Source organism: Danio rerio, chromosome 18 (assembly GCF_049306965.1).
Source record: "Danio rerio strain Tuebingen ecotype United States chromosome 18, GRCz12tu, whole genome shotgun sequence".
NCBI lineage: Eukaryota > Metazoa > Chordata > Actinopteri > Cypriniformes > Danionidae > Danio > Danio rerio.
The window spans coordinates 36271007-36292134 of record NC_133193.1 but is presented as its reverse complement, the minus strand read 5'-3'; the positions used below and the strand labels follow the sequence as shown (position 1 = coordinate 36292134).

At 36.8% G+C, this 21128-nt stretch overlaps 1 protein-coding gene across 1 annotated transcript; it reads right to left on the bottom strand.

Annotated features, from left to right (window-relative positions):
• Positions 1–1394: 1394 nt before the first annotated feature.
• On the bottom strand, positions 1395–5538 carry olfcq3 (olfactory receptor C family, q3). Its single transcript, NM_001082889.1, has 6 exons — positions 5330–5538; positions 4793–5084; positions 3900–4703; positions 3564–3791; positions 3265–3388; positions 1395–2305 (listed from the first exon to the last, which is right to left on the bottom strand). Exons 1-6 carry the CDS (start codon positions 5536–5538, stop codon positions 1395–1397), a joined length of 2568 nt encoding a protein of 855 aa, NP_001076358.1.
• Between the last annotated feature and the right edge of the window lie 15590 nt (positions 5539–21128).

Sequence of the window (21128 nt, the reverse complement as noted above, 5' to 3'; positions counted from 1 at the left end):
GAACTGCCCGCGAGCAGCGCATAAACATGCTGGACCCCCCAGGCATGCAACGCAGTGCCCGTGCCCATCATCCGAGGACAGGAAACCACCAGAAACGCACAGTCGGAGCGCCGTCCTGAAAAGGACGTGCTGCACGACTGTGTTGCTCTTTCTGTGAAGTTTGCAACTTTATACGCACCGCTCTGGAGGACCGGACCCAAAGAACGCCAGGCAAGGGAGAAACCCAGCTCAACCGTCTGCCACTACGTGTACACACTCTGGACCGGGAGAATGCTCTCGTTCGCTCGGAATCGCTGGATCACAGAAGGAGGAACCCTCATCGACTCGATCAGAAAGTCTCTGAAGCGAAAAGGATGACGTTTGCTCGCTCCAGTGCAAGCTTACGCTGCCAATTCATTGCATTCATTGGCCCGTTCAATACTCTTTCAGACAAGCGGCTTCTGAACCGAATCTTTCCCATACGTGGATTTTCAATATCAAATCCACTGTATAGCACTGAAGTTCCCCAACTGAAGGGGAACGATGGTTACTTAAGTAACCGTAGCGATCTGCTTCCTTCATGTCTGTATGTTATCTGACGCAGCCGGAGGTAGAGATTGAGCACACTGATAGAACGGTAGGCGGGACCTTTGAAAGGTATAATAAATAATCTGATGGGTGTTTTGTGCTGAAACTTTACAGACACATTCTGGAGACATTAAATACTTATATTTAATCTGAAAAAAGGGGTAAACTGGGTGCCCTTCAAACTTTTGTTTTTTCATTCTGCTTTATTTTGTTTTGACTGCTAATCTCCTGATGATGTTGCTGCTCGTGAGGTCCAGATGACGTAGAACAGAAGTCACCAATGTTGGTCCTGGAGGGCCAGTATCCCTTCAGAGATTAGTTTCAGTTTACCGCAACATACCTGCCTGGAAGTTTGAAATATATCTTGTAAGATTAGCTCGCTCAGATGTATTTGATTACGGTTGGAGCTAAAATCTGCAGGACACCACCCCTCCAGGAACAAGTTTGGTGACCCTTTAGTGTAGAACAGGACCTACATTTATGCAAATGTTGAGGTGTGCTAATAAATATCTCCATGATAAATACAAGAGTCTGTATTGTGTTTTGATTGGCCTATTTTCCACACTAAACAATAGTGTTTTGAGTCTCACAGTATGGCTATTTCCATGTACTAAACTTAACTATGACTCTATACATATTTTCTTCATAGGGCACCTTAGTAGCTTTCAAAGGATGTATTGTATAGTAACTAATATAATAATGAGATGGAATCATTTTAAAGTAATGATGGACGTCACTGAAATTAAATCTATACAGACTACAATTATGACAATGTGAAAAGTAAAATGACAAATGGAAAACAATATGTCAGCATGTTAACTGATTTATTATTTTTCAGCTGTTCTTCCCATGATGGCTTTTTTAGTATTTCTCTCTGGATGTAAGATTATGATGTAGCACTTTGGGACAAATATGGCAACCAGTAGTCCAAAACTAGAAGCCAAAATGGCAAATATCTCCACTGCGACTGAATATTTACCTGGAGAGCTCACATATGCAGGAATAAATGCAATCCACACAGCACTGAATATCAGCATACTAAATGTGATGAATTTGGCTTCATTAAAGTTATCTGGGAGGTTCCTTGCTAGAAAAGCTAACAGGAAGCTTACAGCTGCCAGGATGCCAATGTAACCCAACAGAATGGCAAAGCCAGCCATTGAGCCAATAGAGCATTCAAATACTATTTTAGATCTGACATACAGGATGTTTTTATGGGGTGTTGGAGAGGCAGTTGAGAGCCAGACCACACATATAACAATCTGGACAGCAGTGAGAACCAAGACGGTACCTCTTTGCTGAACTGCTCCAAACCATTTCACAGCACTTTTACCCTCAGGTCGAGAGGACTTGAACACAGCTATTACCACCATGGTCTTGACAAGGATGCTAGAGACACACAAGACAAAACTTATGCCAAACATGGCATGTCTTAACTGACATGTCCATAACTGTGGCCTACCAATAAACAGCAGCACACAGAGAAAGCACAGTTTGAGTGACAAAAGCAGCAGAAAGCTGAGCTCTGAATTGTTGGCACGTACTACAGGAGTGTTATGGTGATGAGCAAAGACGGCCAACACAAGAGCACAAAAGCAGGTGCCAAGCAGTGAAGCAGTGGTCAACGAGATGCCCAGGGGATCCTCATAGGATAGAAATTCTACTTCTTTTGGGACACATTGATCCTTTTTTGGACTAGACCAGAATTCATTTGGACATGATGTGCATTCAGTAGCATCTATTAAAAAAAGAAAACAAAACAAACAAATCTTTACCATTTGCAGAGTCATGCAAAGAGCATAAAATCACTTTCTCTCTCTCTCTCTCTCTCTCTCTCTCTCTCTCTATATATATATATATATATATATATATATATAAATATATATATATGTGTGTGTGTGTATACAGTATGTATATACATATATATAAATACAGTTAAAATCAGAATTATTTATGCCCCTTTAAAATTATTTTTCTTTTTAAGTATTTCCCTAATGATGTTTAACAAAGACATTTTCAAAGTATGTCTGATAATATTTTTTTCTTCTGGAAAAAGTCTTGTTTTATTTCGGCTAGGATAAAAGCAAATTATTCAAAATTAGCCTCTTTAAGCTATATATATATATGTGTGTGTGTGTGTGTGTATATATATATATATATATATATATATATATATATATATATGTATATATACACACACACACACACACACACACACACACAAACACACACACACACACACACACACACACATATATATATATATATATATATATATATATATATATATAGCTATATTTAAGCTATATATAAGATATATATTTTTTTTTTTGTGAGAATAAACCATTGTTATAAAATAACTTGCCTAATTACCCTAACCTGCCTAGTTAACCTAATTAACCTAGTCAAGCCTTTAAATGTCACATTAAGCTGTATAGAATTGTCTTGAAAATATTTAGTAAAATATTATTTACTGTCATCATGTCAAAGATATAATAAAAATCAGTTATCAAAAATGAGTTATTAAAACAAGGTTTAGAAATGTGTTGAAAAAATCTCAACGTTAAACAGAAATAGGGGAAAAAATAACGGTGGCTAATAATTCAGGGGGTTAAATAATTCAGACTTAAACTGTATATACATATATATATATATATATATATATATATATATATATATATACATATTGATCCTTACCTGACATATTAGAAATCTCCCCGTCCGCACATGGCAAGCAGTCAAAACAGCAGACAGGAAGGCCCTTCCTCATGGCACGTCTGGTTCCTGGAGGGCAGCTCTCACTGCATACAGACCGTGGTGGCTGAAGGGTACATTATCATGTGTTTATACCTTTATTATTATTTCTGTTGCATAATGACAAAACCTGGCCTTTCCATCTATTTATTCTTATTTGAATTATTATCACTGTATCTTTGTATAGCATTAGGGTATATATCAACAAAAAAAGGATAACTTAAAATACGAATGGTTATTACTTTTTTTGTCTCAAAGTTCCAATATATTGCATCCTCATCCAGAGTGAGGACCCTCCCTGCTGATGCCCCTTCATCTACGACACCTACTGTGCGGACAACAATTAACCCATCAGAGCTGGGGTGCCAGTTCATCACATCATAAATGGCCAGAGCATCTCCATTCTCATCAAATGACACATGATCCCCAAAGCCTGTAGTGAAGTTCACTTTTTGCAGGTAGGGAACCATCTGCAAATATCAACAAATATATTTTACATACATATGCTTGTCTTTTTTCCCCAAATTAGTTTTCCGTAATTTATGTAGATTTTTGGAGCAGTAAGCTCCAGGTCTAACCTGCCAAGGTTTCAGTTTTGTTATGTCAGCACAGCTGTTCCCACTGAATGGTCCTCTCCCCTCCTCACACTGCATAAGATCATGAAGTGCATGTGCCAGTGCATAAACTGCCTTATAGACATTATAAGAGGCTCTCAGCTCTGATACATCATTGTATTCATTAACTGTGATGTTTAGATCCTCTTGTGCTGTACACATTTTTTCTCCATACCCGTTGCCTTTCTCAAAACTGCACCCAAACATGTTCTCCCAAAAAATTCTCACCATGTTATTTGTTGGATCATTGTCAGGTTGTATGTGTAGCAGAAATTCATGAAGTCCTTTGATCTTTCCCCGATGGATAGCAATGCCAAGCGTGCCCCTAACGAGAGGTACAAAACGTGGAAGATGAAGGACAGGGGAGGTGGACCATGCCTCACTTGCAATCCACTGCCTGCCTGTCACATTTTGTTGTAACAGCTCTTCCATCAGGGGTAACAGATCAGTTGAGAAAGCCACGACTACTCTGGCTGTAGAGGCCTTAATAACTGCCACTATGCGTTGAATGTCCCTATGATTATCATAGGGCACTATTTCAGAAAAAGCCACACAGCCTTTGAACCGCTGCATTTCCTGCTGGAAGGACTGAGCAGCATAAATGCCATAGTCATCATCACTATAGAGAACACCAACCCAGGTCCATCCAAAATATTTTAAGATCTGAACCATAGCCCGAACCTGGAATGCATCACTGGGGATTGTTCTGAAGAAAGAGGGGTACTTTTTCCTGTTACTCAAACATGAGCATGTGGCATAGTAGCTAATCTGCATGGAACAAGATAGGAAAAATAATTATTGTAAGTGTAGCATAAAAACTGTGTTATTATCATAATGTCATTACTATCACATCTTACCAATGGGACATGAAACAGGCCTAGTACACTAGAAACTGCGATGGAATGAGTGGACCCAGGATCCCCAACGATAGCAATCACTGGGGGTGGGCCAGTGCAGTTGAAGTTTGAAAACGTTTCCTCCGTCCCACTAATAAGAGTTGTAGCAGCCCGAAATGCCACCACAAGCTTTAAACAGTTGTCATAAAGATGGTAACCAAGTGTGATGTTAGGCAACAGGTTTGGATTCTTATTGATCTCATCTATAGCAAAAACCATGGTCTGTGCCTGCTGGAAGCTTGACATGTAGAATCTGAAGCATAGAATGAAACAAATAATAAAGAGTAAAAATGCAAACAATATTTTCAAAATGACATCAGTGGAACTACACAGAACAAAATCACAGCTTTGAGAATTATGGTACAGTTTGTACAATATTTAATTTATGTAGGAGTTGATTTTAGTACTTAATAAATTTGACATGCAATCAAATAAAAAAAAAAAACATGTTTTTTTTTCAGTATACATAATTTGTTATTGTTTAATTTGTTCACTTACTCCTCACACTTTGGCTGTTCTGGCTCCATTCGGAAACTCAGTTCTGGAAATACTTTGAGGTGCTGAACCTCAAACAAGCCTCCAATGATATAATCTCCATCCTTATACATTCTGTTCAACTTGAAATGTCCCTGGATTTGACAGGAGTCAGAATTGACAGAAATAAAGATAAAGGACAGATGCAGGCAGATGTTTAGAGTGATACACATCTCTCTCCATTAATCTTTTTATGAGCCACAAACCATTTCAGCTTCTGAATTTATTAGCCATATGGACATGCGCCATAGCACCACCTCCCACCCACCCCATAGAACAGGTGGTTCTGTAATGTAGTTACATACATTTATATGTAATTATGAGGTTATTTATGCTTTTGAATACCATTAATGAATGATAGTACAGAATGAAAAAAAAATGTATTGTTCAATTACCCTTGCATGTATAATAAACTAAGATTATTTTGGGTAACTGAGATGGGCTGGAAGAGCTGGGACTGTTTTTTAAGTAGGCTACACCGAATCTGATCTAGGTGGCAGTCATGCACTGCAAATTCAATTAACAATGGCACTATTTTACACAGAACTGAAACGCATTTTTATTTAGTCTGCAGTGCCTGATTTTGCTTACAGTGCATGAATGTATACAATTGAAGTCAGAATTATTAGCCCCCCTTTGAAATGTTTTTTTTTTTTTCTTTTTAAAATAATTCCCAAGTTTAACAGAGCAAGGAAATTTTCACAGTATGTCTGATAATATATTTTTTTTTCTTCTGGAGAAAGTCTTAAACTGTTTATGAACTGTTTTATGGTCAAAATTAGTTGCCCCTTTAAGCATTTTTTTCCCTGATAGTCTACAAAACAAACCATCGTTTTACAATAACTTTCCTGATTATCATAACCTGCCTAATAAACCTAATAAATCTAGTTAAGCCTTCAAATGTCACTTTAAGCTGTATAGAAGTGTTTTGAAAAAGATCTTGTAAAATATTGTTTACTGTCATCATGGCAAAGATAAAAGAAAACAGTTATGAAAAATTAGTTATTAAAACAATTGTTTAGAAAAGTGTTGAAAAAAATCTTCTCTCTGTTAAACAGAAATTGGGGAAAAAACAGGGGGCTATTAAGTGACTTCAATTGTATATACATACACACACAAATTATCATTATGCAGAACTATTAAGAACTAGGATTAAGAAAATGTTTTTGGGTGTAACAGCAGTTTGTGACAATTGCGCAAAGGGGCAAAAAGGAACGGGATGTGAACAGACAGAAATATACAGTAGCTGTAAATACCCTCCTACTTGTAAATGTATATGAAATACACAGACAAACAGTCTGGCGCATGATGTTGAGGGCTCTTAAGTTGAATGCTACTTCATCAAGAGCATAAAAATAAATTGGCCTGTAAAGAAATCGAAAAGTTGACCTCACAAGCAGATAAAAAAAAAATAAATTAAAAAAAAAAAAAAAAAAAAAATATATATATATATATATATATATATATATATATATATATATATATATATATATATATATATATATTTATTTATATATATATATATATATATATATATATATATATATATATATATATATATATATATATATATTTTTTTTTTTTTTCTACAGGACATAAATTAACTCCTACAAGTTTATTTTTAATAATTTAGTTTGTTCAGTCTTTCAAAACATCTGGGGCCTGTTTCAGTAAGGAGGTTCAAACAGCTCGGAGTTTAAACTTGAACTCTGAGTTGATTTACCGAGAGATAAAAAACTCTGAGTTTTCGGTTTCAGAATAGCTGATCTGAGCTGGGTCAATCAACTTTGAGTAGACCAACTCAGAGTTAAGCGCGCACACCGTGACTATAAAAAGGCATTATCAATGGAGCGCAGATATTACGAGTGACCATGGCAACATCTTAAAAAAAGAGATCACCATTTCTTTCCCCAGCTGAACTTGATCTGCTCATGCAAAGTTATAGCAAATATGAGTGTATATATTTAAAAAGAAGCAACCATCAGTGAAACAGAGACAGCGTGGGAACACAGCTGCTCAAGTTAATGCGTAATTTTTAATTTAAAGTATTTAAACATTTAAGTATAATAAAATAAGTAATGTAATGTGTGACGTTTATACTTTTTTTCTAAACTTTTATACACGTTTATCAGTTTTAATAGATTTAACAGTGCACTTGTGTGTCTGCCTTTTTATTGATCAAGTAATAGAGGTTGATATAACATTAAGAACGTAAGCAGTGCTAAAAATAATTTTTAGACAGAATAATAATCCCATTAATCTAGTAACAGTGCATGTCGAAGGTTAAGCTAAATATTTATGGAAAAAAGGACAAGCCTCGTACGTGACTTTGTTCTGTGTGTGACAAAAATGTAGGCAATAGCTGTTTCCATCAAAATACAGGCTATTACATAAATGTGTGCAAAACTGGAATAACGCCTAAAAGATGCGAATAAAGCAGCGTTTTTATCCAAGGAGTCAAAGAGAACACAATCGTCACTTCCTGATTAACTTGCGGCAAATATCAACAGTAAAAACAGAATTTACTGCGGTAGAACAAGCTGCGTCAATGATTTTTCATTTAATACTTGCGCCTCAGAAGACAATTGACACACAATGAACACGTGGGGGCGTTTGAGGCCAGACGCGGAGACTTGACACGCTCCAGACGCTTTGAGGTAATTAATAAATACACTAATGCTGAAACAGTTAAGGCATTTTAGAATGACTAAAACAACATTTAAGATGTTCTACAGTGTGCTCAGTCTGCTGGTTTGTCTATTTACACACATTTTCATCATCATCTCTAACAAACTTTTTTTTAATGTACATACTGTAATTTGTTAAGTGCACTTCGTAGTTTATGCGAATCTTTTCTTATCAAATAAAAATTTAACCTACTCAGTTATGCACATGTTTTATTATGCATATTTTCAAAAGTTATGTGAATCATGACGTTTCCATCAATCGTTTTTATCGGTATCTCCTAAATGAGCTCTAAAATATGTGTGTGGAAATGTACGGCTCAGGCGAGAAATACCGCTTCATCTTTAAAAAAGGGGAGGAGACCGACAGAAACTCAGAGTTTAGAGAATAAAACCTGCTCCGGACCAGGTTAGATTCACAGAGTAAGTTACCACAGTAACTGACTCTTGAGTTAAAGTTACCTTTCTTTCAGAAACAGGCTTGACTTACCCTGATTTCTTGAGTTTAACAAACCTGCCATTTTGAAACGGAAAATCCAGAGTTTCTCTCATTTCAGGGTTAAAATACTCTGAGTTTTCACTTAACCTCCTTTCTGAAACAGGCCCCTGGTCTATGACAGTGCTGATATTCATTCTTTTGTCTTCAACCAATAATGACCAATTTCAACCTCAACGATTAAATCTGCGGTCACACTGGGCTTTCCCTCCCATAGACTTCCATTCATACGCACACAAATGCGTCAGACCGGAAAAGCAGGGTCATGCATCAAGTTTTGCAGGTTGCTGCGGTGCAAAGTTCAAGCTTGGTGAACTCTGACCTGCGAAATCGCATCACTAGACTGCGTGAGACCCATAGAGGATCAAAACATGACCTCTCTGGACAGAAATTAAAAAAATGGAGCAATCGCTCGCTTTTTTCAATGTCTAATAAACTTGTTTAATCTCGCCCCTTTTCGCAGCGCCGCATGACAGAATATCGCATGCTTAAACTCTAATGTGACCGCAGCTATAGAGACAACTTGATATACAATAGTCCGCTGTGACCATCTGTTAAGCCTAAGTTAACAGCAGATGGGATAAGTTTAGCTATACAGTGCTTCTCAGTGTGGAGGAATGGTAGTAGCCATAGTAATTTGAGCTATATAACTCGTAGGGACAAGTTGAGATTAATTTAATAGTGATATAGTCTGATCGAAGAGGCAGCATGGTCCTCTACCTTTATTCAAGACCACTTGGTGCTGCTGAAGAAAATCCAAATCAAGAATTATACCCTGATTCACATTTCTAATCACATGCATTTCATGCCATAATGTGAGAGTGCTTAGTCTCAGAGTAACAGTTACAGATCCCAAAGTTTCCAAATTCTGACCAGTTACAGATTTTGACAATAAAAATACACTTCAGTGGTTTTGACACAAAAATGGAATTGCTCTTTGAGTAGCTTCACTAATAAATGACATGCTGGAACCCGTGTCTATCAGAATGTGCCTGTCAGTACCTTCAACTGTGCCACTGATGTGTGCTGTGTAAGTGCCCTTGTGGTCTGCAACATGCCAATGTTTATGATCTTGGATGCACAGTAGGTTTCAGCAGTTTTCATCTGGATGGTGTCAAATGGGGCTGGTGGTAAAACAGCTGAACTGTGCCCTGCTTCATCAGCTAGTTGAAGTTTCCCTGATGACGTTTGTAATGAGCTGGTATGTTGCTCATCGACAATTCTGAGGAAACAAACTGGACTGCTGTGGTTCTTGATGTAGCTCTCTCGCTCTTCTCCTCAAAAGTAAAATGCTTTCATTGAGGACTGGAACTCCATCATTGAATTGAGGAGTTATTATATGGCTTTGTTTCAGACCATCTTCCTCGCTGGTCATCACTATTATAGTCAGTGCAGAAATTGGCAGAATGTTTAGTATAGTTATCATCATGGTAACTCTCCCGTGGATCATGGTAGGTATGTGTTGGTAGGTATCGCTAGCTAGCCTGTACAGGTCCTGGTGAAAGCTGGGTAATCTTCTGTAGCTGTCAGGTGAAGATGAACGAACAACTCGATGTCTGTTTCTGTAATGGCGAAACAGTTTCCTGCTGTACTATATTTCGTTAAACTGTAGCTATTTGGAGATGACATTTGGCGAGAATGACTTTGTGACTTATGCAACTGCAGTTTAAATGCAGACACTTCTTTACTTAAATCTTTTACTTTGTCAGTAAGCTCAGCAACAGCTTGCTTGTGAAAAATTGTGTCATAATCAGACACAATTGTGGAAGACTTTAGGCTTTTTCAAGTAGGCACAAGCTTTAACCTTCAAGCTTATTCTAGAACAAACAGTTAATTACTTTATTATTAATATTATTGTTGTAATTATAATTATTAATTATTGCTGTATGTTTTAGCTTATATTGTTTATATGGCTAAATTCTGACTTCTGATAAAGTTTAATGTGCTACGAGCCAGATGTATATATTTTAATTAACACATAGTTCATTCCCGAATTTGCTGGGCATAGAAACATAATAGCCTACATTTCTGTAAACTAAGGAGGCCTTTGTGTCTGTAAAAGATATGTAGATGGGGATTTTGTGTCTCCATGATTGCGAAAAATACTGGCACACAAATACATCCCCCTTCCCCCATCTCAAACCAAATGTTTTGCTATTAATGACGGAAAGTTTGTGGTGTTAAAGGAGCATAGTGTTGAGCTTTAATAAAAAAAAAATAATAATAAAAAACAGAAATATAATAATAATAATAAATTAATTAATATATAAGGGAAAGAAAGAAACCCTTATGGGAGTCATTTTTGCTTATGATTGGCTTTTTTGTTGTAAATTTAAGGGTGTTGCATAAAAAATCCTTAAAGTAGTTGTAACTTTAAAGAGGGACATTTCTTTGCTGAGTCCTCCTTTAAAATGTTTCAATAGGCCTAACGCATAATCTTTTCACACAGATACCACACAAGCAGCTGTTTTTAATTTTAGTTTTATTATTATTATTTGGATTATACAAAATATGAATTCAACAGAAAGACAGACAAATATACAAATTACGTATCAACTTTTGTTAGCTCAACACATTAGTCACATTAAATCTAAATAAAATAGCCCAAGCTAGGCCTATTAAAAGCACTTAATGACAAAATTTGATATAATAAAAATAAGTAATCTAATTAAATAAACTGCAATGTTTTTTTGTTTTTTTTTTCAACTACAGTGGTTCGTTAGGGCAGTAATAGCTTAAAATGTGGGACAGCGTTGCTATTGTGTGATTGTATTGTTTGGAGCAATTAGGTTTTGATGTTAAATCAAAAGTAATTTACAAATACTTGAAAATGAAAATATTTAATGACAATAATTTTCTATGGTTAACTGAATTAGTTACAAAATAACTGTATAAAATGAAAAACATGAAACAATATAAAACATATGATAATAATTGTACCCAGCTTGAATAAAAAATAAGGTTACCAGAGGTAGAAGGAGAGGCGGAGGAGGGAGGGAGGGAGGGAGAGAGAGAGAGAGAGGGAGAGAGAGAGAGAGAGCAATAAGTAGACCTCAAAGATAGCAGTAGAGTCAGAGAGATAGAATCCAGAACAGGAGAAAAGCAGAGCAAGAAAAGAGGCAGAGCAAAGTTTACCAATTATTTTTTATCCTTCTTGACCATGTGACCAAAGCCCAAATACTGAGACAATTAAACTAACAAATCAAAATGTGACCACATCGTAAAACTTCCAAAGTCCACACACCATGCTCTGATCTTATCAGTGACTGCCTTTGAAGTCAGTATGGAGCTTTTTTGGTGAAATAGACATATTTTGCCTTCTAAACAAATGAATATGATAATTTTCATTCTTACAAAACCAATATAAAACAAACAAACGCTATAACAATTTAGGCCTAATACATATAAATTAAAAAGTTCTAAGCCATTTTGAACTTTCATTTCATTCACAAGTTATTTTTAACTTTGAGTGCTGGCTTGCACAGGCCCAACAGTGGAAATGCTGCTAATGCCCCCTTCTCCCTTCCTCAAACCTGAATGTTGCAGAGAGAACACCGGTAATTCATCAGCCTGTTAACCCTCTGGGGTCTGAGGGTGTTTTTGGGGCTCTGGAGAAATTGACATGCACTGGCATTTGTGTTGTTTTCAGTATCTTAAAAACATGAATGGCTAAAGTGTGATAACACTGCAAACAGCACAAGCGGGGCTACAATAATACCTAAGCAGAATGTTTGTATGTGCTTGTCATTTTGAGAAAGAAACATTTATGTGTGGTTAGTAAAAAACTAAAAATTTTAAGTCACTGAAACAAGGCCATGAAACACATTAAGAACATTTGTGTACAAGACTTTTGAGAACTGGATCTTGTAGCTTAGTGTTTTTGCTTCAAAATGATGTGAGAATCATCTTGTTTACTTGCTCACAGAAAAGTTTATTTAAACCAGTTGATCACTGTTGTCCTTAATGTAAAACAATATGGCTGCTTCTTCTCCTTTCATCATAGTTACTTACTGTAAGTCTTTTATCAGTGTCACACTTCCTAGAGACAGTTCATACTCCTACATAAGTGCATTGTAAAATATTTCAGAATATTGTTTTTATACAAAACAAATACACGGTGCCAAATATATTTTACTGTATTTTCCCCACAAAAACAGTGTACACAGTGTTCATTCCAACCAACCCAAAGTTTCACATAACATGGTCTACACATACCATCAACAGAAGTATTTCTTGAATACAGTTACAGTAAAATAAATAAATAAATAAAAACAGCTATGCTGCATCCTCTCTTCTGTTTCGGTCTGGCCACAGCACCTTGTCCACATTACAAGCAATGTATGCCTTGGCTAAGCAGTGGGGGAAATGTCGCCTAGCATGACAAATCCAGCCACGAAAAGCATCATTTGCTATATCTCCACATGCATCTTCCATAGCTTGGAGAAAGGGTAAATGTGTGTTTGTGTGTGGATTTTGGTCATACTCTTTCCATCTTTAATCAGAAAAAAAATCCTCAATAGGATTAAGGAATGGAGAATATGGAGGGAGATAAACAACTAAAAACGTGGGTGTACAGTGAACCAGTTATGAATGAGAGCCATCTGTATGATCTGGTGGATTGAGTTTGTTGTGTAGGATTTCCAGGAATGTGATCATATAGGCAGTGTTGTAGGGGCCAAGTGTAGCATGTGATGTTCCCACTATGCTGGCCAGGGACTCTAACAATGGCCTGCTGGCCAATGACATTTCCTTCCACACCTTTGTCTTTTTGTGAGGTTGAATTCAACCTCATCCATGAAGATGAAATGGTGGTCCACTGCAGTCACCTCTAGCTCAAGGACTCTCTGAAACACACATGATACATAATACAGACTTAGAGTGGTCACTATTGTGAAGCACAATCAGAGCATGATTACTGTACACAACAGAAATATGCATGCTGTAATTTATACAGTATCGAGAGTATGCATCAATTGGGGGATTGTATGGGACTTACTTGCACAGTTATATCGCAATTCTTTGACTCTCTCTGAATTGCGTTCAGTTGGCACCCTGTAGACCTGCTTCATCCTCAGGTTATTTCTGTGCAAGAGTTGATAAGCTTACCCTATCAATATTTTGAAATATGTTGCTGTTTTCTTTTATTTTTCTTTGTATTTGCCATGATGTTATGGTGTTACTTTCCAGAACCATGATTATGATTTCAGTCTCCTGTTCAGGAGACAGAAGACGTTCCCGACCACCATGTGTTGGTAATCTTTCCCAAATACTTTCAACATGCTTTAGATTATTGTCACATTCTACAGAACAGTCCACAGGCAACACTGTTCTACAGTAATATACTCATTGAGTACAGTGAGATTTCTTGCCTATTCTCATTTAGAAAAGTCCAGAAGATCAAATTTGGCTGTACTATTAGCCAGACTGCATGGTCAACCAAAGTGGCTTTGATCTTATCAGAGATTACGTTCCTTGGCCTTCCTCGTCCTCCGCTGCTCCTCAGACTCTGCATCTGTTTCCAACGTTGGCATCCATTGCTCCAAGACAGAAGAGCTCACCTGTTGCCGTTTTAAAAGCTTTGATTTCTAAATTGCAATTATGTGTGACACGTATTAACCCATGAGATGAGTTAGTATATGAAGTTGGGCTACTGACTTTACAATTTTGAATGACCGTGTGTTCCTTATGAAAACAAGAGATTTTCTTTGTGAAAACTGTGCTAAATGCAGAGAATTGTATGTAGTGTTTAAAACCTGTAATTTAAGTGTAAAGTAGGAATTGTGCTTGTTGTTTAGCAGAGTTGTTTTAGGGGGTTGGTGCAACATTACATGTTGTAGGCATTGTGTCTGAAGTACAAGTAATTGTGTCTAAACAACTTGGAAAAACTGTAACCTGTACCTTAAGTTTTTCTCCTCTTGGAGATGGAAAGTTTTTTAAAGACATCCCTACACGAGTAGATCTGTTGCAAGTCATGGATTTAGACTGTGGTGATGTAGGTTAGGAATCATATCAGGCTAGATACAGCACACAAGAGGCTTCTTAATAAGGACAATATTGCTTGTAATGTCGACAAAGTGTTCTGGCCTGACTCAGCCCAAAGACAAGATGATGTAAACTGATTACTTTCCTCCTTTAATTTTTGTCCCTTTTAGCATTGTATACTGTCGAAAAGTGCATTGTAGGCTGTAGGCAGTACAATGAACAAATTGTATGACCCTAAACATTGAGATTTGAAATGTACTTCTCCCTGTGAACGACGGGTTTTGAATAATGTGTTTTATGTTTGTGTTGTATTGTTTAGTGACTGCTTGATAGAGTATTTCATTTTGATAGCTTTGTTTATTATTTGAGAACAGTGCTTGATTTTGAACAGGTATGTCATGGTTTATGGATCTGTGTGTTCCTTCTGTATGTTGTGTGTCATGCCATGTGTGTTGTCGTGTGCAAGGGTGTGTGCTTGTTTACCTTTTTGTGTTGACAGCGTGCTATCAAAACAGCTGACATAATCATCCTCCAGCTGATCCCTGTTTGACTGGCTATATATTTCAGCCTGTGGTTACTGCTGGTTATGAGTCTGTTGTGTGTTCTTGTCCCTGTCTGTTTGTCGGATGACGACTTTTTGTGTTTTGTTGGCATTCTTTGTTTTAAACTTAGCTTTATCTCATTTTCTCCGGCTGCAAGCCATTTGGTATCAAAGGTTGCTTGCACTTGGATCCTCTCTGTCTGGTGTTGTGACAAGGTAAAACTGTTTTGAGGCAAAAGTTTCATTTTGCAAGAGAAGTCAGCAGTTTTGTTAATAGGGCTTGAAAATGAAGTTTTGTGTTTAATGGTTTATGAAAATGGGGCAAGGTTCAGAAATTGTGTTTTAGCAATTGAGAAAAACTGTTATAAGCAACCCTGGCAGGAAAATATAGTATACATTGTTTCAAGGAAAATATCTTAATAATAAAAAGGAAACATATGTTTGATCCTATTAATATTTTAACGAATGCCCTTAAATAATGTAGCCTAGTTGTCCGTAACTATCACTGTTTACTGAGATTAAAATTAGATTAGGAAAATTTCGAGTTTGTTGGGGGTTGTCATAACGTTTAAAGTTATGTTTTGGGGCTATTTGGGGTAATTCCGCCTGAATTTGGCCGTTCGAATTAAAAAGCTTCCCATACCCACATGCAGTGGTGTAAATACAAAAGTTTGGTATCATTTTAAAGGAAACCCTTTGAAATTTCATAAAATAGTGTTGCAATTGAAAAAAAAATTGTTGTGTATATATATATATATTGTCTGTGTTATAATAAACACACAAAAAAGGCGCTTTTTTATAATCTGAAGTTTGGAAATGTGCAAATCAGTATTGGAGAGTTGCAGCACCCTTGAAACAGTTTTATTTCTTTCCAACAGGTGTCAGCAAACACAGGAAAAATGATTTTTTCTTTATAATAATTTATGTGAGAATAATTCTATTCCAACTGCAAAGAGTTAAAATGCCTTTTTTCCGCCTACCTATTTTTAAAGTCTCTCCATACCATCATACAGTATAATAAATGAAATAACTCAATGTAATTTTACAGAAAATCCTTTGAAATTACAAAAAGTACTGCTGAAAGTGCTAAATATTATTATATACGTCCAGAATTGATCAGATGTGCTCCAACATAAGGCATGTTCAAATCAAGACTGAAAACACATCTGTTTAGTTGTGCCTTTACTGAATGAGCACTGTGCTGCGTCCGACAGATGGCACTATTGTGTTTTTTCCTTCTTTTTCATTATCTTATAACATTTTAACATTTTTATCTGTTTTATCTATTTTTTTATTCTTATTTTTATAATTTTTATTTTTATTATTTCTTTTCATTTTCTTACACTTGTCTCTTTTATTCTTGTTTATGTAAAGCACTTTGAATTGCCACTGTGTATGAAATGTGCTATATAAATAAACTTGCCTTACCTTGCCTATATGTTTTCTGTCCTATGATGAACCACCTCAACACAAACCGCTTTTAGTTTTTTTTTTTGTTGTTGTTCTAAAGCCTGATTTAGAAAGTGTAAAACTCAGGCCCTGTATGCTCCATCAAACTGTAGATTGCTTTCCTTGTTACCAGCATTTGTCAGAAGACACTAGAAAAAAGAATTTAGTTTTTATCATGTAGTATGCAATAATTATGTTAGTTCAACTGAAGGGTGGGAAATCACAACTTTTTTGCTTCTGATCTGTGACTTTTACACATTGGCTGTGCCTGAAACCGCATACTTCCATACTATATAGTACGCTAAAATCAGTATACGAGCCGAGTAGTATGTCCGAATTCATAGAATTCGAAAATCAGTATGCGAGAAGTACACGGATGACTTACTACTTCCGGCGAGATTCTGGAGTGCGCATCCCATGCACGCTGCACTATCCCATAATGCCCCGCAAGAGAATTCATGAATGGAAGTGATGCAACTGATGTAGGTAGGTCACGTGACTATGACAAAATGGCGGATGTAGTACGTCCGAATTCCATTCATACTTTTCACATTCATACTGTATAGAATGTACTTTTCTAACGGCCGAGTAGTACGTTTAAATTCAAATGCAGTACCTACTGAGTAGTAGGAGGTTTTGGATGCAGCCATTCTGTTTTGCACACCTCTCTTCCTGTTTGCCATGCAATATCTCAGTCACTGATTGGCTGATCAAGGCTCGCGATACATCAGCGTAAAGCCTCACCTTTCCAGTGATATGTAATACATCTGGATAGGTTGAAGCCAGGGCTGGACTGGGGTAAAAAATCGGCCCTGGCATTTTGGGCCAGAGCGGCCCACTAAATTCAATCAAAATGCTATATCTATGCACGTCCAATATTTTTATCAACTCATATTCTAAAAACATAAAAGCCATATATATGAAATAAATAAATAAATACAAACTTTAATCTCAATTTAATTTCTGTATACTGTCCAAAAAGATATTTGTTGAGTTCTAAAAAATACACTATTCATTCATTTATTTTTCTTCACATAAGTTCCTTTCCTTATCAGGGGTTGTCGCAGTGGAATGAACTGCCAACTATTCCAGCATGTTTTATGCAGCAGATGCCTTTCCAGCCACAACCCAATATTGGAAATCACCCATACACACGCATTCACACACACTCATACACTACAGCCAATTTAGCTTATTCAATACACTATTCACTTAGCCTATATTCAATAATAAACATAACAAAAACTGCCTGCTAATGCATGGGTAAATCTTCAAAGGCAACAGTGTTACATTTTAACCTCTTTTACCTCATCCTGCTTGCTGTTTCACTATCTAAACAATGAAAACATAATATAAGTCAAATTTGTTTCATTTTGATATTATGATTAACAGACACCAAACAGCCTCGTGTAGCTGCATATTTCTATGAGCATCATCTTCACTCTGCATATTTATAACAAAACAGGGCTTAAATATAACTGTCTCCTTTCATTTCCATTGAAAAGAATTAACTTTACCCTGTCTCTTTTGCAGAATATCAGTTTTAATAACCAATAATGGCCATTATAACATTATAACGTACATTAAATTTAAACAATAAAGGTAAGCAATCAGTCAATGTGCAGAATCAGTGTATGTGGTTACATAAATTAATATAGCTTATCTTTGCACTCAGCCAAAACAGTTAACTGAGAACAAGTGATTCAAAAGACATAAGAATTGTTAGATAGAGACAACAAGATGAATTCAATATCACGTTTAACAACTATAGTGAGATGAGATCATCCAGCAGATGAACTGTCTGACATGCACTATTCTCTCACCTGGGGTTTATGCTCACCTGCTGAACTACCAGAAAGTGTGCATGTGTGTGGTCACGTGATTTGAGCTTTTAGCCGTGTACTAGAAAGAACTGCGAACTTCTCAGAACCTCAAAATGAAACGCCGGTGTATTTCCCGCGATTTCTCTGCGCCTCCCTTGCGTTTCTTCTCTCTGACTCTCGACTATTTTGACAAATATACACAGACGACGCACGCTCAGACGGAGTCCAAAATAGGAGTTTGTGATTGGGCCAGCACAATGTCAATACCGAAAAGAGCCAATGGGCTGCAGAGTGTCACATGGGCCGGCCCGGTCTGTATGTCCGGGAAAAAAAGCATCTACTTTCAGAGAGTCACAGATCACAGCAGCGTCAATTATTAAGGCAGAAAAAAACGATAGGCTGCTAAGCCTTTTATGGGCCGATCAGATCATAAGACGATGATCAGCCCGGCCCAAATAGTAATTTTAATTAAACTTTAATTTGATGTATTACTTGCCATTGTGTGTCTAATATTAGCGATGTGAAAAATATGAATACTGAACAATGTACATAATCGGTGGGGTTGAGATATTATACATCGAGTGTAAATTAAGTTTAAATAACTTTGTTACAGTATAACAAATATCAAAGTGTTGTGTATCAGATGAAAATAGACATTCTAAGCTTTCACTCAGTAGGTGATATGGTGTTATTGATGCAGACAGACCTCTTAAATCTATAGTTATTCTCCCGATGACGTCATTTTGTTCCCGGTACCGGGCACGCAAAGTTTAACTTGTTAACGATCGTCTTTAAATCAACGGGTCCAAAAGATGGATTAGTGTACTTGCAAAAAGGATCGCTCTCAACATGTATAGTTGCTGTACATCAAATGTCCACCATGTATAGTCTTTACTGCAATTCTGCAAGACTAATGTTTTTAAAAAGAGAAAAAATCCACACAAACTATGGTCCTTGGCACACGAAAAAAGGTAAGCTGCGTCCCAAATGGCACACTATACACTATGCACTCATGCACTATGTACTTATGCACTTACACACTCAACAGGATAGTATATGTATGTAGTGGCGTCCCAAATGGCACACTAATGTTTTTTTTTAGTAAGCGGAAATTCAGACCGTTTCCCTGATGACGTTTGACTGTTGCCAAATCAGTGAAATAAACGACTGAATTATCAAGTAATACCTGCCGTGAGTATTGCCGCATTCACCATCGGGAGGCGCTATAATTACTCTCGTAGGAGAATTTTGCTTTCACCATCCAACATAAATAAAGTTATTCAACATGTGCGTCCGATCGCTCCGCCCCTTCCGCTACGTAAGCAAACCTGCGGTCGTTGAGTGCGTGAAGTGTCCATCCTTTCACACTTCATTTTAGCGGCTGAATGAGTGCATCATCCGGGTAATTAAAGTGCACTTATTATTTTGAGAGTTTTCAATGTGAACACACTACTTACACTATTTATACTACAAAATGGCGTAAAATAGTGCATAAGTATGCGATTTGGGACGCAGCTGTAGATTTGGCATGTGCTTTTCTGGCTTCTTCAGAAGTACCACTGAGCAGTGTCCATGTGCCCTCTATCTCCCCCTTGTGGTGTGTATGATATGTAAATGTGTATATATAGAAAAACGTCAACAGAACAGAAAATAGAATAGACACAATCACCTCACCTCATCACTTCAAAATAAACAATTCAAAATAAAAGTCCATTACTCAATTGTGTGTGTGTAAATGTGTGTATATATATTAGGGATGTAACGGTATCAGAATTTCACAGTATGGTAATACCTCTGTATGAATGGCACCGTACGGTATTTATTGAATCATTTACAGGAAAAACAAAAGTAATGAAAATACTCCAAAAAAGTGCCAAACGTGTCAATGACATACAAAATAGCCATCTATCTGTAAGTTTTAAAATAGGAACTTAAATTGTTCAATTTTAATAACAAAAATTATTAAACCATGTAAAAATTAAAGTTTAAATTTAGTATTGTTGAAAACCCATCACATTCAACATTTAATCACTCACTCACTTAGATAGAGATGGGTTTTAAGGAAAATTATCATATAACTATAATCTGGTAAAAGCTGGTATCTCTAGGCATTTACAATGTCCCCTGCAACAGAAAAAAAAAAAACCTCTCATTTGGGACTGAGGTTTCTGGGACAGAGATATGACATGGCCCAGGTTGACAGCAGTGGGTAACGTTGTGCATTGTCTTTCCCCCACTTGAGAGGACAAGCCATGAGTGAGATAGAAGTCTCTTTGCGGTACAAGTCAATGTCTGCATCAATCTGAACAGTGTGCTGTATTCTGCAGTCCCCATGACTGTTATTAGTCGTATTCCCCGACTTGTATTTCACCACAGTCTGGCAGTGCCTGCATACCAGTATTTCTTTGTCACTTTTTCTCCTTTCTTGTATCTTTTTAGAGAGAAACCGAAATGCTTCCACACATCCGATTTAAAACCCGCTTTAGTTTCATCATTTTCAGCTCTTTTTCATCCCCGCTACTAGCAGCACACTCCATTTCCGCATTACTGGATCTGTAGCGTCAACAGACCGCAAAGGATGATGGCCACGCCTGGGCTGATGGGAATTGTAGTTTCCGCTACCTCCCGTTCGCTTCATTCACCTGAGCAAATTTTCGGTAATATTTAAAAAAATTGCTATTGCGGTATGACAGTATTTACGATACCGTTACATCCCTAAATATATATATATATATATATGTCAATAATATTTTTTCTCCTGTGATTTGTTTTTTTTATTTTTCAAATG

What these genes read in the sequence shown, in the direction of transcription:
- olfcq3 (NM_001082889.1), bottom strand. Translation starts at nt 5,538, where the DNA reads ATGTGTATCACTCTAAACATCTGCCTGCATCTGTCCTTTATCTTTATT. An exon ending in CAAAACTGAAACCTTGGCAG is followed by an intron (nt 3,792 to 3,899) that starts GTTAGACCTGGA and finishes TGATATTTGCAG; the next exon opens with ATGGTTCCCTACCTGCAAAA. An exon ending in GGAACTTTGAGACAAAAAAA is followed by an intron (nt 3,389 to 3,563) that starts GTAATAACCATT and finishes TGTACCCTTCAG; the next exon opens with CCACCACGGTCTGTATGCAG.